Source organism: Pyxicephalus adspersus, chromosome 11, assembly GCF_032062135.1.
Source record: "Pyxicephalus adspersus chromosome 11, UCB_Pads_2.0, whole genome shotgun sequence".
Classification (NCBI taxonomy): domain Eukaryota; kingdom Metazoa; phylum Chordata; class Amphibia; order Anura; family Pyxicephalidae; genus Pyxicephalus; species Pyxicephalus adspersus.
In genome coordinates this window covers 35,789,260-35,807,062 of record NC_092868.1, presented here as the reverse complement: position 1 = coordinate 35,807,062, position 17,803 = coordinate 35,789,260, and the positions used below count along the sequence as shown (strand labels likewise).

The 17,803-nt window shown below is 38.2% G+C and overlaps 2 protein-coding genes across 2 annotated transcripts in view; both read left to right on the top strand.

Annotated features, from left to right (window-relative positions):
- Window positions 1–17,803, top strand: part of PCSK7 (proprotein convertase subtilisin/kexin type 7) — a 501,704-nt gene that overhangs the window by 317,460 nt on the left and 166,441 nt on the right. The window lies entirely within an intron of this gene.
- LOC140340777 (interleukin-18-like) lies at window positions 6,755–16,132 on the top strand. Its single transcript, XM_072426155.1, has 5 exons — window positions 6,755–6,897; window positions 9,924–9,974; window positions 12,100–12,249; window positions 14,076–14,209; window positions 15,094–16,132. The coding sequence occupies exons 1-5, from the start codon at window positions 6,861–6,863 to the stop codon at window positions 15,313–15,315; spliced, it is 594 nt and encodes a 197-aa protein (XP_072282256.1). The 5' UTR covers window positions 6,755–6,860; the 3' UTR covers window positions 15,316–16,132.

The following is a 17,803-nucleotide window of genomic DNA, read 5'->3' as shown; positions in this document are numbered from 1 at the left end:
TTAGCTGTATGTGCTTTCCTAGATGGTTTAATTAAACTTCTCTCCTTGTTCAATTCCCTTTTTGCTGTCAAACTTTGTTCTATGTTGGTCCACAAATTTAATCTAGTTTATACCTATACCTCCTCTATTCTTCCCTGGCCTTCCCATCCCCATTTACCCACCTCTTCTTTTTAATGTACAGAGACTATTGTTTATAACACTGCTGATCAAAGTTATTCTCGTATTTTCTTTTTCTACACTGACATTATTGTTTACCATTGTTTAAAAATAAATAAAAAATCTTTGAAAAGATAATTGACCTGAAACGGTGATTTACACACTGCTTCTCTTCAACCCTTACTTCTTAGTGTGTCAACTATTTGGAAATTGTTCTTAGATAATGATATTGATATTACCACTCTGGATCTAGCAACAGGTGTGTTGCTACAGAATGCCAATAACATTTTTTATAACCAAGTTTTAAAGGATTATTCCTGAACAAATTAAAACTGCACCTTTTTTCAACTATATTTTTTCTGCTGAAAGGGCATGATGTATAAATGATTTAGAGGAACTGCCTGATTTTTTTGAAAGGGCAAGTAAAATGATCCTCCTTGTGTATCTAGCGTTTATAAAGTTTGTACTATTTTACTACAGCTAGTGTTTACAACATATTTCTAGTATGTGGTCTTCTATTCTGTCTGCCTCTGGTGAATAATCTTAGGAACCCCCTGTGTACAAATGTTCCTAAAATATCATGACTTTGGCAGTGTGCCTCATACATTCACCATGTTCCTTGCTGATTTTGCAGTAGCTTATAGTTACCAGTTGGCCAATTCTGCAAAGGAAATATGAAAATAGAATTTCTTCTGAAGGAAGTAGGAGGTTCAGGAAAAAGTTGGATTTATCTAGGAAGGAGGTTGCAGGTGTGTAAAAGTACTGTATATCTGGTCTCCACATCCAGTCATAATCAAGGAGTAATCAAAACAAGTAATCCTTGTTTCACTTAGTTGTGACTGCAGTTTCTGACACATTAATATATAATCTGTTCCTATATAATTTTTATGAAGAGGTGAAAAAAGTATCTCTTATTTTAGAATTTAATATCCTCCAAATACCCACTAGCTGTCCTTAGAAGTCTGTTTTTAAAAATTGTGTGTGTTGAGAATGACAAACTTGTTTTATCTGCTGATGTATCTAACATGGGTTCTAAACAATAATTCAGGTCACACCCTATGATCATATTATCTTCTGCTATTGAGTCAATTTCCTCTCATAATATTTCTGTAAAAGTTAATTGACCTGAATAGGAGCAAACAAACCTGTGGAAAACACTGTCCACTTTAATCCTTACCTTAATAATATAAATGTCCCTTCCTCATATCTTATCCATAAGGAAATAGTAGTGTGTACTTCCTAATACTTTAGAGTTGCAAAAAATTTCTATACTAACCCCTTGTACATTGATCAAAAATAGAGAAGTAAATAAAAGGGTTTTTTTTTTATAGGCACACGTATATTGTAGTGACAGATAATAGTTGACAACTTGAAATAATAATGACAGTTGTAATGCAATTAGATAAGATATTAGAGTCCCAACCACTTTAGTATTTGCAGGGTTTCTTGAAACTGAAAGCTATACAAATTTTTCCTTTATCAAATGTTAGAGGTCCATAGTCCCCTATAGAGGTACCATATGTTAAGCATTTGTAGAAAAGTATAGGTTTCTCGAATACTTACCTTATGGGCTCTCCCAGGGGGTTGTGAAAACCATACAAAGAACTGACATAAAAGTAAAAGGTATAAGGTCAATTAATTGAAAAACGTTTATGTTTGTAAATCAAATTCAGAAAAATAACATAACAAAATAGATATTCAACAAAACTTTCTGGTTGTAAGGTTATTACATGTAATGTCCAAATTTGTCTATGCTTCATTTTTTAAAAAATGAATCTGATGTAGCTAGGTAATGGAAATGAATGATCAAAAAGTATCTAAAAAGTGCATACACACATACATACCTACATACACATACACACCTATGAGTGTGTAAGAGTAATATTAGTTAGAAAGTGAGAAGGTTTGAATAATTATATGGTATGCTTTGAGTTAAGTAAAATTGATAATATTAAATAGAAGTAAACGAAAAATAGAAAAATACCCTACCTAGATGAGAATGGTTTTAAGATCAGGGGTGTAGTGTCACTATTTTCAGAAGTGGGCGCGCGTGTCCACTCTTTTTATACAAAGAATTCATTGGTGATCCGCGGTTCTGGTCGGTTCAGGAGAAGGACCCTGTTGGGGGGGGGGGGGGGGAGAACCGGTTAGAGCCGTGGACCATGTCTCCTGTATTGAATTGCAGCCTCAGGGAAGTGGGCAGGTTATCTCTCTGAACACAACCCGCCCACTGTACCATTGCAGGCTCAGACCTGCGATGGGAAAGTGGGCAGGTTCTGGTATCATGATGTCACTCAGGGGGAAGTTTCTTCCCGTTTGAGTGACACAGGCAGGGGTGTAGTGGGGCAGGCACATAACGTGCCCCCTCTTCTTTTTTTACAACTACACCCCTGTTTAAGATGTAGACAAATATAGCCTGATATAGGCTTGGCTTCAGCCTCCTTGTGGAAAGGCTTTGAGCATGTGCCAGAAATGTATGAATTGCGCATTTGCAGGGGAGGATTTGATGTGAGAATTTGTTCAGGACTTTTCTCACTGGACTTGGTTTCCCAATTTTCTTGGGAGAGGATGTGTGTGAGATATGAATGATAAGTGAGTGAGTTGGGAAGATGAGATGCAAAAGTGGTATCTACTCAAATTAATATTTAAAGATCCAAGCAAAGTATAAATTGAAAACATATTAAGTAACAATATAGTAACAGTGTAAATCTGAATGTTCCATCTTTGTTACAATGTATAAAGTACATGTAAAATGAATATATTAATTATTACAACGTCGGCCATACCAATAGCGCAATCAAATATCAAAATAAATAAACGCACAGAAGATTACACATTAGTTGAAGCTTGATCATATAACATTTATTACTTTTATTAATTTTTTATTACCCACAAAGAACCCCTAATCTCTTATCTAAAGACACTCCTATTGTACCAACCGACAACAAAACAAAGGAGGGGAGAAGAGAGATTTAGAGGGCCAAGAGGAAGAGATCCGCTAACATTCTGACATATATAGTGGCTTCAGAAAATATTTAGACCTCCTTCACTTTTTTCAGTTTTATTATGTTGCAGCCTGATTCTACAGTCATTTAAATACTTTTCTCCCATTAATTTACACTCAGTACCCCATATTGACATAATAAAAAAAAGAAATTTACACTGGGCCCATTTATGGCCAGTCACAGAGATGTGCCTAAGTCACATCTGTGTTGTCTTCCCTGTGTGCTTTGGATCATTTTCATGATGATACATGAACCTTTGGGCCCAGTCCTGAGCATTGAAAAAAAGGTTTTCATTGAGGATATCTCTGTACTTTGCTACATTTAGCTTTCCCTCAAGCTTGACCAGTATCCCAGTACCTGGTACTGAAAAACAGATCCACAGCATGATGCTGCCACCATGCTTCATTGTTGGTATGTTATTGAGCAGATGAGGAGCTGTGCCTGGTTTCCTCCAGACACAACGATTGGAATTGAGGCCAAACAGTTCAATCTTGGTATTATCAGTTTAAAAGTCCTTTATGTGTTTTTGCAATACTCCAAGTGGGTTTTCATGTGTTTTGCTTGCTTCCAGCCTCCTTGCCATAAAACCCAGATTGGTGGAGGCCTCACAGTTATCCTTTTGGAGCTTGGTCCTATTCCCAAAACACAGGATTTTTAAAGCTCAATCAGAGTGACTATCGGATTCTTGGTTACGCTCTCACCAAGGCCCTTCTCCCTCAAGTTTGGCTGATGACCAGCTCTTAGAATCCTGGTTGTGCCAAACTTCTTCCACTAGAGAATTATGGAGCCCATTGTGCTCTTGGTAACCCTTAGTGCCTCAGACATTTTTTTGTAGCGTTCCCCTAATCTGTTCTTTGCAAAAATCCATTATCTTAGCTCTGCAGGCAGTTCCTTTGACCTCATGGCTTGGTTTTTGCTCTGATAAGACATTTATGAGGTCTTTCTAAAAAGTGCTGTGTGCCTTTCCAAATCATGTCCTATCAATTTAATTTAACACAGATGGACTCCATTTAAGGGGCAGAAACATCTCAACAGCAATCAAGAGAATTGGGAGGAACCTGAGCTAAATTTCTATTTTTACATTTTCATTATCAGGGAACTAAGTGTAGAATATTAACAAAACAGGAATTAAAACGATTGTAACATCCGGCTGCAACATACCAAAACTGAAAAAGTGAAGGAGGTCTAAATACTTTCTGAAGCCGCTGTAATCTACAGCCATATCCTCAGTCCATACTAAAAACCACATGGCTTTAACATACCACATATAGTTGTCTCTTTTTCTTTAGGAGGTCAAAGAAAGAAGTTGTAAACCAGTGTACTGATTCAATTTAAATACTGAAACCAGGAGCTCAGATAGCATGCGTCCATACTTTAGAACTCAAACACCTCTCTCTGTCAAGCTGTTTTGTACTTTTTGAGTTACTAGTTCTTAATTGTTTTATATTCCTTTGTTTGGTTTGATGTCCAAAAAAAAATCAAATCTTTGTTTAAATCTCCTTAGAGGTGAACCTCAAATGATAAATTATATTGTTAGGAAATGCTCATCTGTCCGGTGACTCTGTGCTGTGCGCAATCGCAGTATGAAACACTGTTTATTTTGCCCAGCAATGTCATTTGCAGCAGCCAGGAAAACTAAGATACCAGCAGCCCCTGCCTCCCTTTAGCCATGCAGCCTAATGTATTTTTCGCATACCCAGCACCACTCTGTGAGGCTGTGCACAGCTGAAGGGGATTTCGGAGGTCAAATAGCTCTGACCCTGACTCAGTCCTGCACTGCTAATGGCTGCTCGGGCTTTATAGCCTCTCTGCTCCCAGTCACCAGTGCCTATTGTAGCGTATAGCTGGCCTAATCTGTGCTGAAGTGTGCTTTTGTCTGATATATTGTTGCTGACCTTTGCCTGTTCCTGACAACCCGCTTGAACTCAGCCTGGACCGACCTTTGCCTGTGACCCCGACTCTGCCTGTGCCTTTTCATTTGTACTTCATTTGGTGGACAGATATTCTGTGTATGACATCTGCTCTGTATTCTGGACTTGGCTCTGTTGTATTCTTGGTACTGTTTTATCTGGGGGCTCCTGGCTTGCTGCCAGCCCATTCCCAGACACCATCCTTTGCGCAGTAAGTGCTGGGAGACGTAACCAGTCTCCTGAGGCTGAGCGGGGGCTTGCTATAGGTTAAGACTGCGGTGTTAGATTGGGGGACTGGTATCTGGTGAGGAAAGGTATAGGAGCACCAAATGGGACAAGTAACATTGCAAATAAATGAATTAAAAAAATGTATTCACCAGACTGAGGATCTTTTTTATGTTGCTTAAAGGGCAATATTGAGTTACACAAATCTATTAAATAGAATGAGGGGGTGCCCTAAGTCTAATAATCAATATTGTTTTTTTATAACAGAAGAGAAAGGCAGCAAACATGCACCTTCAACATTCTCACAAACTTTCTAATATGAAGATCCACAGTACTTGCACACTATGAAAAAGCTATTTTACTGACATTAAAACATTAACACACGTGAGAGGGCTATAATATTTTGGTAGCATTTAAAACAGAACTAAACCCTTTAAAAATTTAATTGCAAAAAAGTGATGTCCCTTCTACAATAAAAAAAAAACCTTACCTGGCTGATTGCAATTTTTCCAATACATTCACCTATCCCTATAATGTCACGGGTGCCGCCATCTACTGCTCCGCTTCTAGTTTGCCGATCTTCAGTCATCTTGTTTGGATAGGAAAGGATGATGTAAATCCTGCACATGCGCAAAGGTTTATTCACTACCAGCAGCCACAGTGGAAACTGGGATATGCTGAGCTGTGCATGCGCACATTTGTGCACAGCAAAGTAACAGCTCGCATTATAATAATGTATTAGTAGAAGCCTGCATATTAGGATTCTTCTATAACCCTAAATACAACTGTTCTTGGTTCTCTAAAGCAGGAGGTCCCCAACCCCTGGTCTACGGTCAGCGGCCCAGCGGTGCACCTCCCAGCGGGGTCTCCTTGGGGGGCTTGGGGGGGTACACTTACCAGAGCAGCGAACCATATTACCTGTACGGATCGCAGGCTCAGGGAAGTAGGCAGGTTGTGTCTCTGGACAGGCTCAGACCTGCGATGGGAGAGTGGGCAGGTTCTGGCATCATGACGTCACTCTGGGGGAAGTATTTTCCCCTTTGAGTGGCACCCGGCTCCGCTTACATGTGCGGTCTGTAGCCCATGCATTTTGTGGAGCTCCAAAAAGGTCGGGGACCACTGTTCTAAAGCTACATCGGCAGTTTTAAACCACCATAGTACACTTTTACCTATATCCTTGTAGAACTAAGGGCTTTGGACAATATGTGTGTAAATGAAACATAATACGTTTTAGATGACTACAACCATGTACTTTTTATTATGTTAGTTTAATTACCCAGGCTGTTTAACCTAATTTTCTATAAATAAATGACATTTGAAGAGAATAGAGCATTTATTTTTTTATTGTGTCTGATATGCACATACAGATACATGATAAAGCTGAAAATATGTTGCAGCAACCGGATGAGGTAATAAGTAATTTAGATACACCCACAGGAAAGTGCAATAGTAGTCTCAAGTGACTGTGTAGACATTTTTCAGCCTGCCTACTCAATAAGTAAGCTGTGCATAACTTTCACATTACATATTGCTTTCTTCTTTAGCAGAGTTACTGATATACATCATGTCGCGGAATTATTGTCAGCAGTTTGAGTTATCTGGTAAGTTTTTACGTTATGATATTAGCTTTGTAGTGGTATTGAATAGAACAGCTTTGTTTTCATTGTAGTATGTTTCTTGGATAGAGTTATCTTTACTTGCAAGACACATGATAGTCTTTTTCCTTTGTGTACTATCCACATCAGCTGCAATAAACTTTAACAAACCATAGGCAAGATATTTTTTAGGATATTTGTTAATATGTGTAATCCTGTGTATTTAACTTTTTTAAAGTCATTTTCATCTGATTTTGACAGGCATAATTATTTGTTTTTTTAACAATTGTTATACCGCAAAAAAAAAAAAATCCATGTTTGGCTTAGTGGTTAGCACTCTGGCTTTTGCAGCACTAGGTCACAGGTTTGAATCTGGGCCAGGAAACAGTTTGTAAGTTGTCCCTATGTTTGCACCCTGGTTTTCTCCCACATCCCGAAAAACATGCAGTTAGATATATTGGCTTTCCCTCAAAAACCTGACTTTAGACTGCTAATGACATATGACTATGGTAGGGACATAAGATTGTGAGCTCCTTTGTTGGACAGTTAGTTAAATAACAATGGACTTTGTAAAATGCTGCACAATATGTTGGTGCCATATAAATACAAGTACATAAATAAATATTCAGTATTGTATTACATGATTTCTGTCTTGGCTCAGCTCCTTATTTGTCCTTAGTTAAGTTATAGGTTAAATAGTTAAGGATGCCGTTCCTGCCCTGAATCCATTGTGCTGATGACCCTAAAGACAGTTACAAATGATAATAGTAAAAATGTATTTTTCCTGACATAAATAGATTACTCCCACCATGATCCCCTATATCACTAAGGCTCTTAGGGTGAAATGTATCAGAACAGGAGGATCACAGTGGGGATTTTCTGTATATGTTGGAATACATTTTAGCTATTATTAAGATTGTCAGTGTGGGGCTGGAATTGTTTTCTGAGTTTTAATTAAGGATGGTCAAATTTGTAGAAATTCTGTTCAATTTTTCACCCAAAATATTATTTGGCCCAAAATTCAAGTCAACCTTTGGACCAAATGCAGGAAATGGGCTTTAATAGGTTTAATAAGCCTTTCAGGTAAAATTACACTAAGTTATGTGTAGGTGGGAATAGGCTGGGGAGTTGTATAAACAAATACAATGGAAACAATGAGAGCATTCATGATCTGGTTGAAGGTTAATCATTTACAAAGAATAAAAAGTGTGTTGCCCACTAAAATTAAAACTAGACCCTTTTTATGGGCTTGGGACCTTCTTGGATAGGACATGGGTGGGGCGGGGACATGTGCCCCCACTCCTATCTGTAAAAGGTCCTGTGGAATCTAGCTTGCCGGCTTCTTTCTCCTTTTGGCAAAAACCAGACCTTCATATGTCAAAAACCATCTTTTTTTTTTTTTTTGGGGGGGGGGGACTTTTTATTTCCAAGGATTTTTTAACCCTGTTTAAGAATTGGTAAGAAGTACTGGATATCTCTGTAGTTATTCCCCAAAGTAAAGGGGTGGATATCTAGGGGACCACTTATCTAAAGGGGGCTTCCAGATTCCAAAAAATGTATACACAGACAAACAATCCCCCTTAATCACAGCTAAAAGACATCTATTATACCTGATGAAGGAGGATTGTTTTTTGCACACTCTATAGTCATATCACTAACTGTCCCACAGAGGAGCTAACAATCTGATGTTATTGTCCTAAAACCATCTAAGGCCAATTTTGAATTAAATAATTCAACTGCATGTTTTGGGACGCGGTAGGAAACTGGAGTGCCCAGAGGAATCCCATGCCAACACATTAAAAAACACCTTGCAGATAGTGTCTTGGTCGAGATTCGAAGAGTGCTAGCCTCTGAGCCAACTGTGCTTCACTCCCTAAAGCCTTGTCCTGCATTTTCCTGGGACTTCCTAACCAGCAAATTAAATGTTATCTATTTAGATTTTGACTTTGACTGATTGTACAGAGTGTTAACATTTCTTTAAGAATGTCACACTCATCTCTGGGATCTAAGCAGTTATGACAGTATGGAATTATCTACTGTTGTGGCCCTCGTTACTATATCTTGCATCGTTGTAGTGCAATAACATTTTAATGTGCTATAGTCTAGCCTGGTAAGTATTAAGCAACAAAAATAAAACCACTGAAGGCATTTGTGACTTGTGGTGCAATATCAAGACGCGTCACATTTTATGCAATTCAGACTGACATCATTACTTTCCACTAATTCTGGAATGTGGGTTTTCAGCATCTCACAGTCCCTTAGAAAGTTCATGCAGTAAAAAGTGCAGTAAACGTCAAAAAAATGTTGCCTGGGATGAACAGTTGTGAAAATTTGGCATGTGTACAGGGGTCCCCCGACATCTTTCATCACTCCACCATGAGGAATGATGAATAAATGTTCTTTGGTCCTTCTACTCCTATGGAGTGGAGCACAGTGGGGTGCCACTCACTTGTCCTCCTCCCATTTTCATTTAATAGCATAGTACTGTGTGTATAGAGCTCGCTCTTTCATCTTTCACTGGAAACAATCACAAAGATCATTTCCAGCAACAATTATCTGATGTCTGTATGTGACTTTAGAAACTTCCTCCGCACTTTCTTTTTCAATAATGAATAGGAAGTAAGGGTAAATCTCTTAATTTGAACTGCAAATCATCTAGGGTCTATAACTTTGGTCAGGGGGTAGGTAGGGTATGAATAGAAGAGAAAAGAAGAAAAATACAGTAAGAAAAGTTAGCAGGGGCTAACAGCAAGAAGTAAGAAAAGTTAGCAGGGGCTAGCAACACTCTGGGTACCTAGCACAGGCTAAGAAACACCATCATTACCTGAACGTAAAGAACAGATATGAGGCTTGCAATTCAGTAGGGCTAAATTATGAGCTGCTACATAGGAAGTAACAAATACACCACCGGGATCAACAGAGAACTACCAGTAGCTACATAACTCAAAGATCACATAAAAATATATTAAAAAGGGTAACAAAATGTGACTTACAAGGAATATGAAGTAATAATGATCTTTTTTTTTTTACAGAAATAGAATATGGTACATTTGACGCTGAAGATGATTATATTTGTCTTAGTTGTAAGTATCACCTCTGTTGAGTATGACTTTTTTTCAGTCATACTCTTTTCTTCTATAGTGTACTTTGAATTAAAGCATATTTTGTAGTCTTTATTTAAACAAGACAGATAAAGATAACATAAATTCACATTGAACATATTGCATTTATAAGGCTATATTCACACTGGCCATGGTTAGGTTGAGGTATGTTTCAACACTCAGAGTTACACATTAGTTGTAATTCCCCCATGTAATGAACCCATTCTAGCCATTAGGTTGAAGAAGGTAATGAAATAGCAAATCTGTATTCCCCTTCAATAGTACATATTAGGGTCAGTAATGGATGTGATCTGATTTTCAGAAAGCCAAGCAGGACCTCTGAGCAAGTAACAAAATCTGGCTTTGTTTTGTGTCTTCAGCCTGGTAATGCTACTCAACAGAATTTTAAATGGGAAGAAGGGATTCCCTATACTTGATTTTATTAGAGAGATGAAAGGCTTTCAAGGGTTGGCCAGATTATTGGGCCTATCTCTTTCTGTAGCGTGACTTTCTGCTGGCTTTTATGCTGCTCCATTTGAACCCACAACTTTGTTTTGTTGTGGCAGCACCACTCCACTATTCCGGCCAGGTGTATTGATCTTTGGTAAGTAAAGTAAAGGTACCCCGCCCCCATTACATTTTTTGACTTAATATGTTTGTTGAATAGAGATGATTTGGGAGCATACTTTTTGGAGGTGCTTGGGCTGCTGGTCTTTTGGTAAGATCTGTAGTGTAAATAAGAGTCTAGGTGACTCTAGAAAATTATTAAGAACAAACCATTATAATGCATTACTTTGGAGTAATTAAAATAATGACACTGTTGATCACCCCCTTCTAATACAAATCATGCGCTCCATTGGTATCAGTGACACTGCTCTCTCTTGGTTTGCTTCCTATCTGTCTGACCGCTCCTTTCAAGTTTCTTTCAATGGTAATTCCTCCTCACCCACTCTCCTCCCTGTTGGTGTTCCCCAAGGGTCAGTCCTTGGACCGGTTCTCTTTTCTCTGTACACCTCCTCTCACTGGAGGACGCCATGGGCACCGCTGGAAGATGCCCCGGGCACGTGGGGACCGGGTAAGCTTTAAAATTGCCTTATAATTCCACCCCGGGTGTGGCTTGGGGTTACCACGTTTGGTACTGAAAATTAAAAAGGGGTTGTTTTACTGTACAGCATTGCTTTCTTAAAATAGGAGGCATCGTCATAACATTTACCAGATATCCAGGAGATATTATTTCTCATTTACATCTTGAAGGTAGGAAAGTATGATGGGGGCCATATGAAAATTTGGTTTTAACATTGATACCTGTGACTGTGTCTTTATCTTTCTTTCATTTTCTGGTTCTCACTTTCTTTTTATACTGACTGGCAAAAGATTAAAACAGTTGGCGTTTTGTACTTTCAGCATCAAAAGGGTCTATAGCTTAACTTCCCTGGTGGTCTGATTATTTTAGTATTTTTAAATGTCAAAATGTAAAATTACTTACTATTTTAAATTTTCCACCTGAACCTGCCCTCCAGCCACACACGTCCTATGCCCGCCCAGCATCTGCGTTCAATGGTAACTCCTCCTCACCCACTCTCCTCCCTGTTGGTGTTCCACAAGGGTCAGTCCTTGGACCGGTTCTCTTTTCTCTGTACACATCCTCTCTTGGTAGTTTCATATCCTCCTTTGGCTTACAGTACCATCTGTATGCTGATGACACTCAAATCTATCTGTCAACCTCCTGACCTACCGTATTTTTCGGACCATTAGACGCTCCGGACTATAAGGCGCACCAGGTTTTCCGCACGGGAAAACAAGAAAAAAAAAATTCATTTGATTTCCGGACCATAAGACGCACCCTGATTTTCCCCCCACTTTAGGGGGAAAAAAAGTGCGTCTTATGGTCCGAAAAATACGGTATATATATATGTTTTTGGTTGATGGTATTCGGTAATGGCAATTTACAGGGCAGAATTTTATTAACCACTTAAAAATTCAAGTTGCCCGTATGTAAAAAGCAATTTATTTTGGGGGTGGTGTGGAATCGGGTACAAAATATATAGCCTACACTACTTTCTGTGTTCTTATGGATAGTCAAAAATGTCTTTTATCTGTTTTATAGGTTTACAGTCAGATGACTATAAAATTGGAAAAAATCCCATCGAGTGCATTATAAAGAACTACTTTAACCAATGCTTGGCAGCTCAATACGAGGGACCTGATAATGTCATTGCAGTATTTTTGACAACGGAAAGTGCTCCTCAATCCAAAGGTAGATTTTTTGATTGTTGCAACATACAACAAAGCAATACAGTAATTGTTTCTTTCACAGATAAAGCACCTGATAGGGACATAGCTATAAAGCAGTGAAGGATGTATCAGGGGCCCATGTACTGTTTTGCTGTGTTTATCAAATGTCAGTGTCTGCATGTTACTGTTACATGATGAACAATAATCAACCCAGAGACAGACACGGGGCCACAGAGGAGAATTGCATTGAGTATAGAGATGGGGTAAACCTATTTTTAATAGTTGTTTTTAGGCTCTGAAATACATACTTTTAAAAAAGACAGTTGAGTTTCAGCCTCATCTACAAGTTTTAGCCATAGTGGAATGTTTTAGGTCCAATCTGCAGCCTTCATTCATACAGGGGGGCACTCCTAGCCTCCATATACACAGAGTATGACAGAGCTGCCAAACTTACAGCTCAGTCTCACAAATTAGCAGGAAAGCCATATTCTAAGGTTAATCAGGGGGGATCAGCTGTTGGTTTGACTGCCATGCCATGCCATGAGATCTAAGTTCTCCAAATACACAGAGGAAATTCAAGCTGTCAAACTGACAGTAAAGCACTGATGGTTACAATATGGGGGTAGTTCTGTTTGCAGTCTTAAAAACTGAACTGTCAGCTGGACAGGCCTGAGACAAGAAACTTGCTCTCCAGCTGTTCCACCCCCCAGTCATATCACCTTTATATTAGCTATCGTCATCTTTGCTCTGCTTGATTCTTCATCTTGAGTTAGGCAGATGAAGGTAAACTTATGACCCATTCACATCCTAACTTTGCTATGTGTTGTGTTATTACATGTTTTTGTGTATGTTCAAGGCATCTAAATGGTGGAAAATTTGGACACTCCCTAGAGCACATTACAGAACAATGTGATACCATACATTGTAGTTATTGTCCCCTGGAGTGCCAAAAAAAATAAATGCCACTACAATGCATTGACGCATTTATCAGGTTTGTTAGGCCGATGATCTATGCAATACATTCACATTTCCCCATGCTTTATTTCTTACAATACAAAATAATATATTTTCAATTGTGCAAAAATACCTGATTGATTTGCCACTCGCACTTCTGGGTAGTGTCAGAACTTTTTCTCTGTGTATGATTTATTGGTATTTTTCAAGGTAAATTGATTTTAGGGTAAATTTTACAATTTAGCTGGTGTTGGTTTTATAAAGATTTTCAAAGAACTGTATTGCATATGTATAGCAAGACCAGAAATAGAGATTAGAATGTAGCCATTTGGTAACAGGTACAAATATAAACCTAATTCATCTCATATCAGTTTTTAAGTAACAAAATCTACAATATATAAATATTGCCTAATGTTTTATCCTTTTATAAGACAGAAAAATACTTTTAGATACCAAAAAAGAAGTTAGTTTATAAACCTTGTTGTAGGTTGACAATGACAACACACAGCATTTTTGTGAATTGAGTGGTATCAGCTCTGCTAATTGTCTTTTTGTAACTTACTTAATTACCCCCCTAGTATATTCTCAATAGCATAAAGGCTATGCGATCTGTAATGCCAACATAGAAACTAGCTAATCAAATATGACTCTTTAAAAAAAACCCAGGAAAAGTGCACAGGACTCAGGGTAGCTATGATAAGATCAAAGGTATTTTTGCTCTCATCCAACGGGTATAACAAAACACCTTCAACTGTATATTTATAAAACCAGAACACAACAAATATGAAAATGTTATTGTCAAGGTATACTATACATATGTTTTAAATCAAATGTAATTTACCATTTTGAACAATTTGCTGCTGCAAGCACTTTATAAATAATTTGTTTTGACAGATCAAAAAAACTTCTTGATTGAAAAGTACAGAACAGCCCCTCCGTCAGAATGGCTTTCTGTGGCATTTGCTGTCTCCGTCAATAAGAAACAATATCACTTGTGTTGCACATCAGAAAAGCAAATTGTCTTTAAGGTGAGACTAAATCATTTATTCTAATTTTTGTTTAAACTATAACTATACATACGCATTGAAATGGGGTTATCTGTCATCCTGTCATCGGATCATATTGTCAAAAATTTAGGTTAGGTTTCTTATCTTTGAGATCTCGCCATTCAGCTTACAACTGCTGGCAGTTATAAACAATAATGGTATTATCTCCTCTTAACCTGTTAAACCAGTATGTCCCCATCTACGGATCTGTACAAATTACAACCCACAATGTTTCAGAAACAACTTTCACTGTTGCAGGCCCAAAGCCCTAAGGGTAGAACCAGGGCTGGAGTTTAATTAAAGAGCCTATAGACACACAACATTTGGTGCCAAATGCAACAGCACCCGCTAAATCACTTCTTTTACATTGTGTAATTGTTTTACTGGCCCTAACCTGGTTTAGACTATTGTGACAATGGGCCTGATTTATTAAACAAACGAAGCTGGCTGATCCAACAATCCTGGAATGGATCTGGTACAGGATTCAAAATATTTGCTAGCAAACAGCAAATGATTTTGAAGAAATCCATTCCAGGTTTGCTGGATCACCCAGCTTCACTGGTGAAAGTGTATCCTCCCCAGCCTTGGAGAGCTTTAATAAATCAGGCCTAATGTGTAAATATTTCTTTGATAATAAATAAAATATGTTGCCAGTGGATTAGCAGGGAAAGCCACCTCTGCCACCCATAAGCATTGCCACAATGTCTAATGGTAAAGAATGGTAAAAGAACACTTTTCATGGCGAGTAAGATGTAATAGTAAGACATGTTACCATTGTGGTGAATAAATATTTTATAATACAGAGGATTACAAGTTAATCTTACAAGTTAATTTTGTGTTATTTTTTCTTATTTTCATTTTTGTAGCCTGGAAATTGTCCAAGTATAATAAGAGGAGACAAAAGTGAAGTTATCTTTTTTTTACAAGAATTTAGTAAAGGACACACAGCTTTCAAGTTTGAGTCATCACTACACAAAGATCATTTTTTGGCCTTCAAAGAAGAAAATGGTAAACAGATACTTTACCTCAAAAAGCCAACTGATGAGGTAGATGAAAGTACAAAGTTTAATATAGATTCAAAACAATAATCTGGATGAATGCATGTAACATAACTATACAGTGTGATTTTAAAGCTTTTGACATTCCATATACCTTTGTGCTAATTCCTTTACCTTTACACATATACTTTCCATTAGTATCTAACAGGCTTGTTAAAATAATGTAATGAAATAAAGCATTTAACATGTATTTATAAAAGAGAGAAAGTCAGGGAAAGGTTAAAACACATGAATTCGTTTTTTTTCTGTTTCCTGTTAGGGAGATTTTCCTTCACTTAATGTTCTGTAGACACAATGGGAAATAGGAGGTGAATTCCCCACTTAGACAGCTGTCAGCAGAATAAGTGACCCGCTGGAAAATTGTTTGCTCATTTTTTTTGTTCTGGTGGCATTTGTAAACTGTTAAATGTTTCACCATTTTTCATGTTTGTTACCTCAGCCAATAGGAAAAATGAGAATCTAGCTAATAGGGACAGAAGTTTTATCCTTTCCCTACAAAATTATTCATTACCTATAGCAATCAAATACCAGCTTACACTTGCCGTCTGTCAAAGAATTGAATTCTAATTGATTGCAATCTGCTATTGGCTTTTGCTGTTTCACTGTTCAAAAAAATGTTCATGTATACCCTTCTATTCTTTAATCTGCAGACATTTGATTTTGTAATAGACCTACAGTTTATGTTTTCTCAACTCGTATATGCTGGATCATTTTTATAGTATATGGTAAAACTTTAAAGCTGTTTTATTTAAATAGTTTCACTGTAGGTTTATTATTTATGTTCTATGTACTGTATGCTTATTGTATATATGTTGTCTTTTAATAATAAACATTAACAAATTAAAAAGGATTCTCAGAGCTCTATGGGTTATCTAAAAAGACGGAACTGCAGCAGGGTCTTGCAGCAGTGTCTCTTTTGGACTGGTTGTTTGCTTAAAACCTATAGAGTCAAAACCACTCACCACTTTAAATTGTTCAAACCCTGGTTATTTAAGAACCAGAGCATTGGCATGAATGCCCAAGCAGCTGGCAAGGTACCAGCTGTCAGCAGCCACATGGGAATGTCTGAACATCTCTCCATATCTGAAAAGTGGCACAGGAAAAGGCTGGAGAGGATACACTTTCATCAGTGAAGCTGACACCTGGAATGGATCTGGTCCAGGTTTGAAAATTACTTTTAGGAAATCCATTCCAGCTTTGCTGGATCACCCAGGGTTACTGATGAAAGTGTATCCTATGCAGCCTTGGAGAGTTTTATTAAATCAGGCTAATTATTTTAGGCTTTCTTGGGGTTTTATCTGATGATGGGAAGCTAAAAGCACTTCAAAATCCCTTGCTTGTACTGGAACTCTGAGGAGTGGGTGAGATGGGTTGTGCAATTTGTCGCCAGATATGCAGGCCAGCAGAAAAATAAGTCAATCTGCAGTCATATGACTACAACGAAAAGAAGAAGAAAGTTAAATTCTCAGAAGAACAGACTGAACGCTATATTGTACACTTTGTAGATATGTAGAATTCTGATGATGATTAATGCCTGCCACCTGCCCTGACTTTGGATCGTCTTAACCATAAACATTGCCCGTTGCCTGCCTCAACCTCTGACTAAATCATGAGTATTGCCTGTTGCCTGTCTGATCCTGGCACCTATTCAGGGGCTGTTCCTGCACCAATTTAATCTGTTCCCTGCTCACCCCGGGTGGTGACCTAGTGATCTGCCAGCAGCAAAGCAGTCAGGTAGCCACTAGGTTTACTGACCCATCACATCTTGCGGGGTGCACTGGTGAAAATCAGGAGAGACTAACACTCTACACCTTCAGGTAGTTCTGTGCCACTTGCCAAGGAATGTAGTTCTAACAAGGGGTTTCTAAACTTTCTAATCTAACGATGCAAAAAAAAATTGTTATTCACTTGTGACCCAAGAAAAGAAACGTCAGCAAAACCTCACAAGGACAAACACAAATGGATGTATAATAATAATAAAAGACACAAATAAGCAAATAATGGCTCGACTACCAGACATTATAGAACCTTTGTTTGGACATCATGGTGAATAGCCTGCTAATAATTTAGTAAAAAGTTGATATGCTAATTAACTTGGGGCTGTACAGTCTTGTTCCAAAATGTATATATTGTGTGCAAACAGTGAGATAGAAGGAAAACAAAGGTGACAAGCTCACCCCTGTTTTGAAAAGACAGTGAAGGAACTGTAAGGCCCTGGTCCAGCAACAGTACTCACCAGACACCAGTCCCAAATCTAATACTGGACTCTTCACCTATAGCAAGCCCCCACTCAGCCTTAGGAGATTGGTTGCGTTTCCCAGCACACAGTTACCCCCAGGATTTAGTGCACAAGGGATGGTGCCTGGGGAAGGGCTGGTAGAGGACCAGGAGCCCACAGATAATACAGCACTAAGATTTCAACAGAGACAAGTCCAGTATACAAGCTATAGGTCATTCACAGGTAATCCATCCACCAGATGAGGTACACAAGAGAAAGACACAAGACACGAGTCGGGGT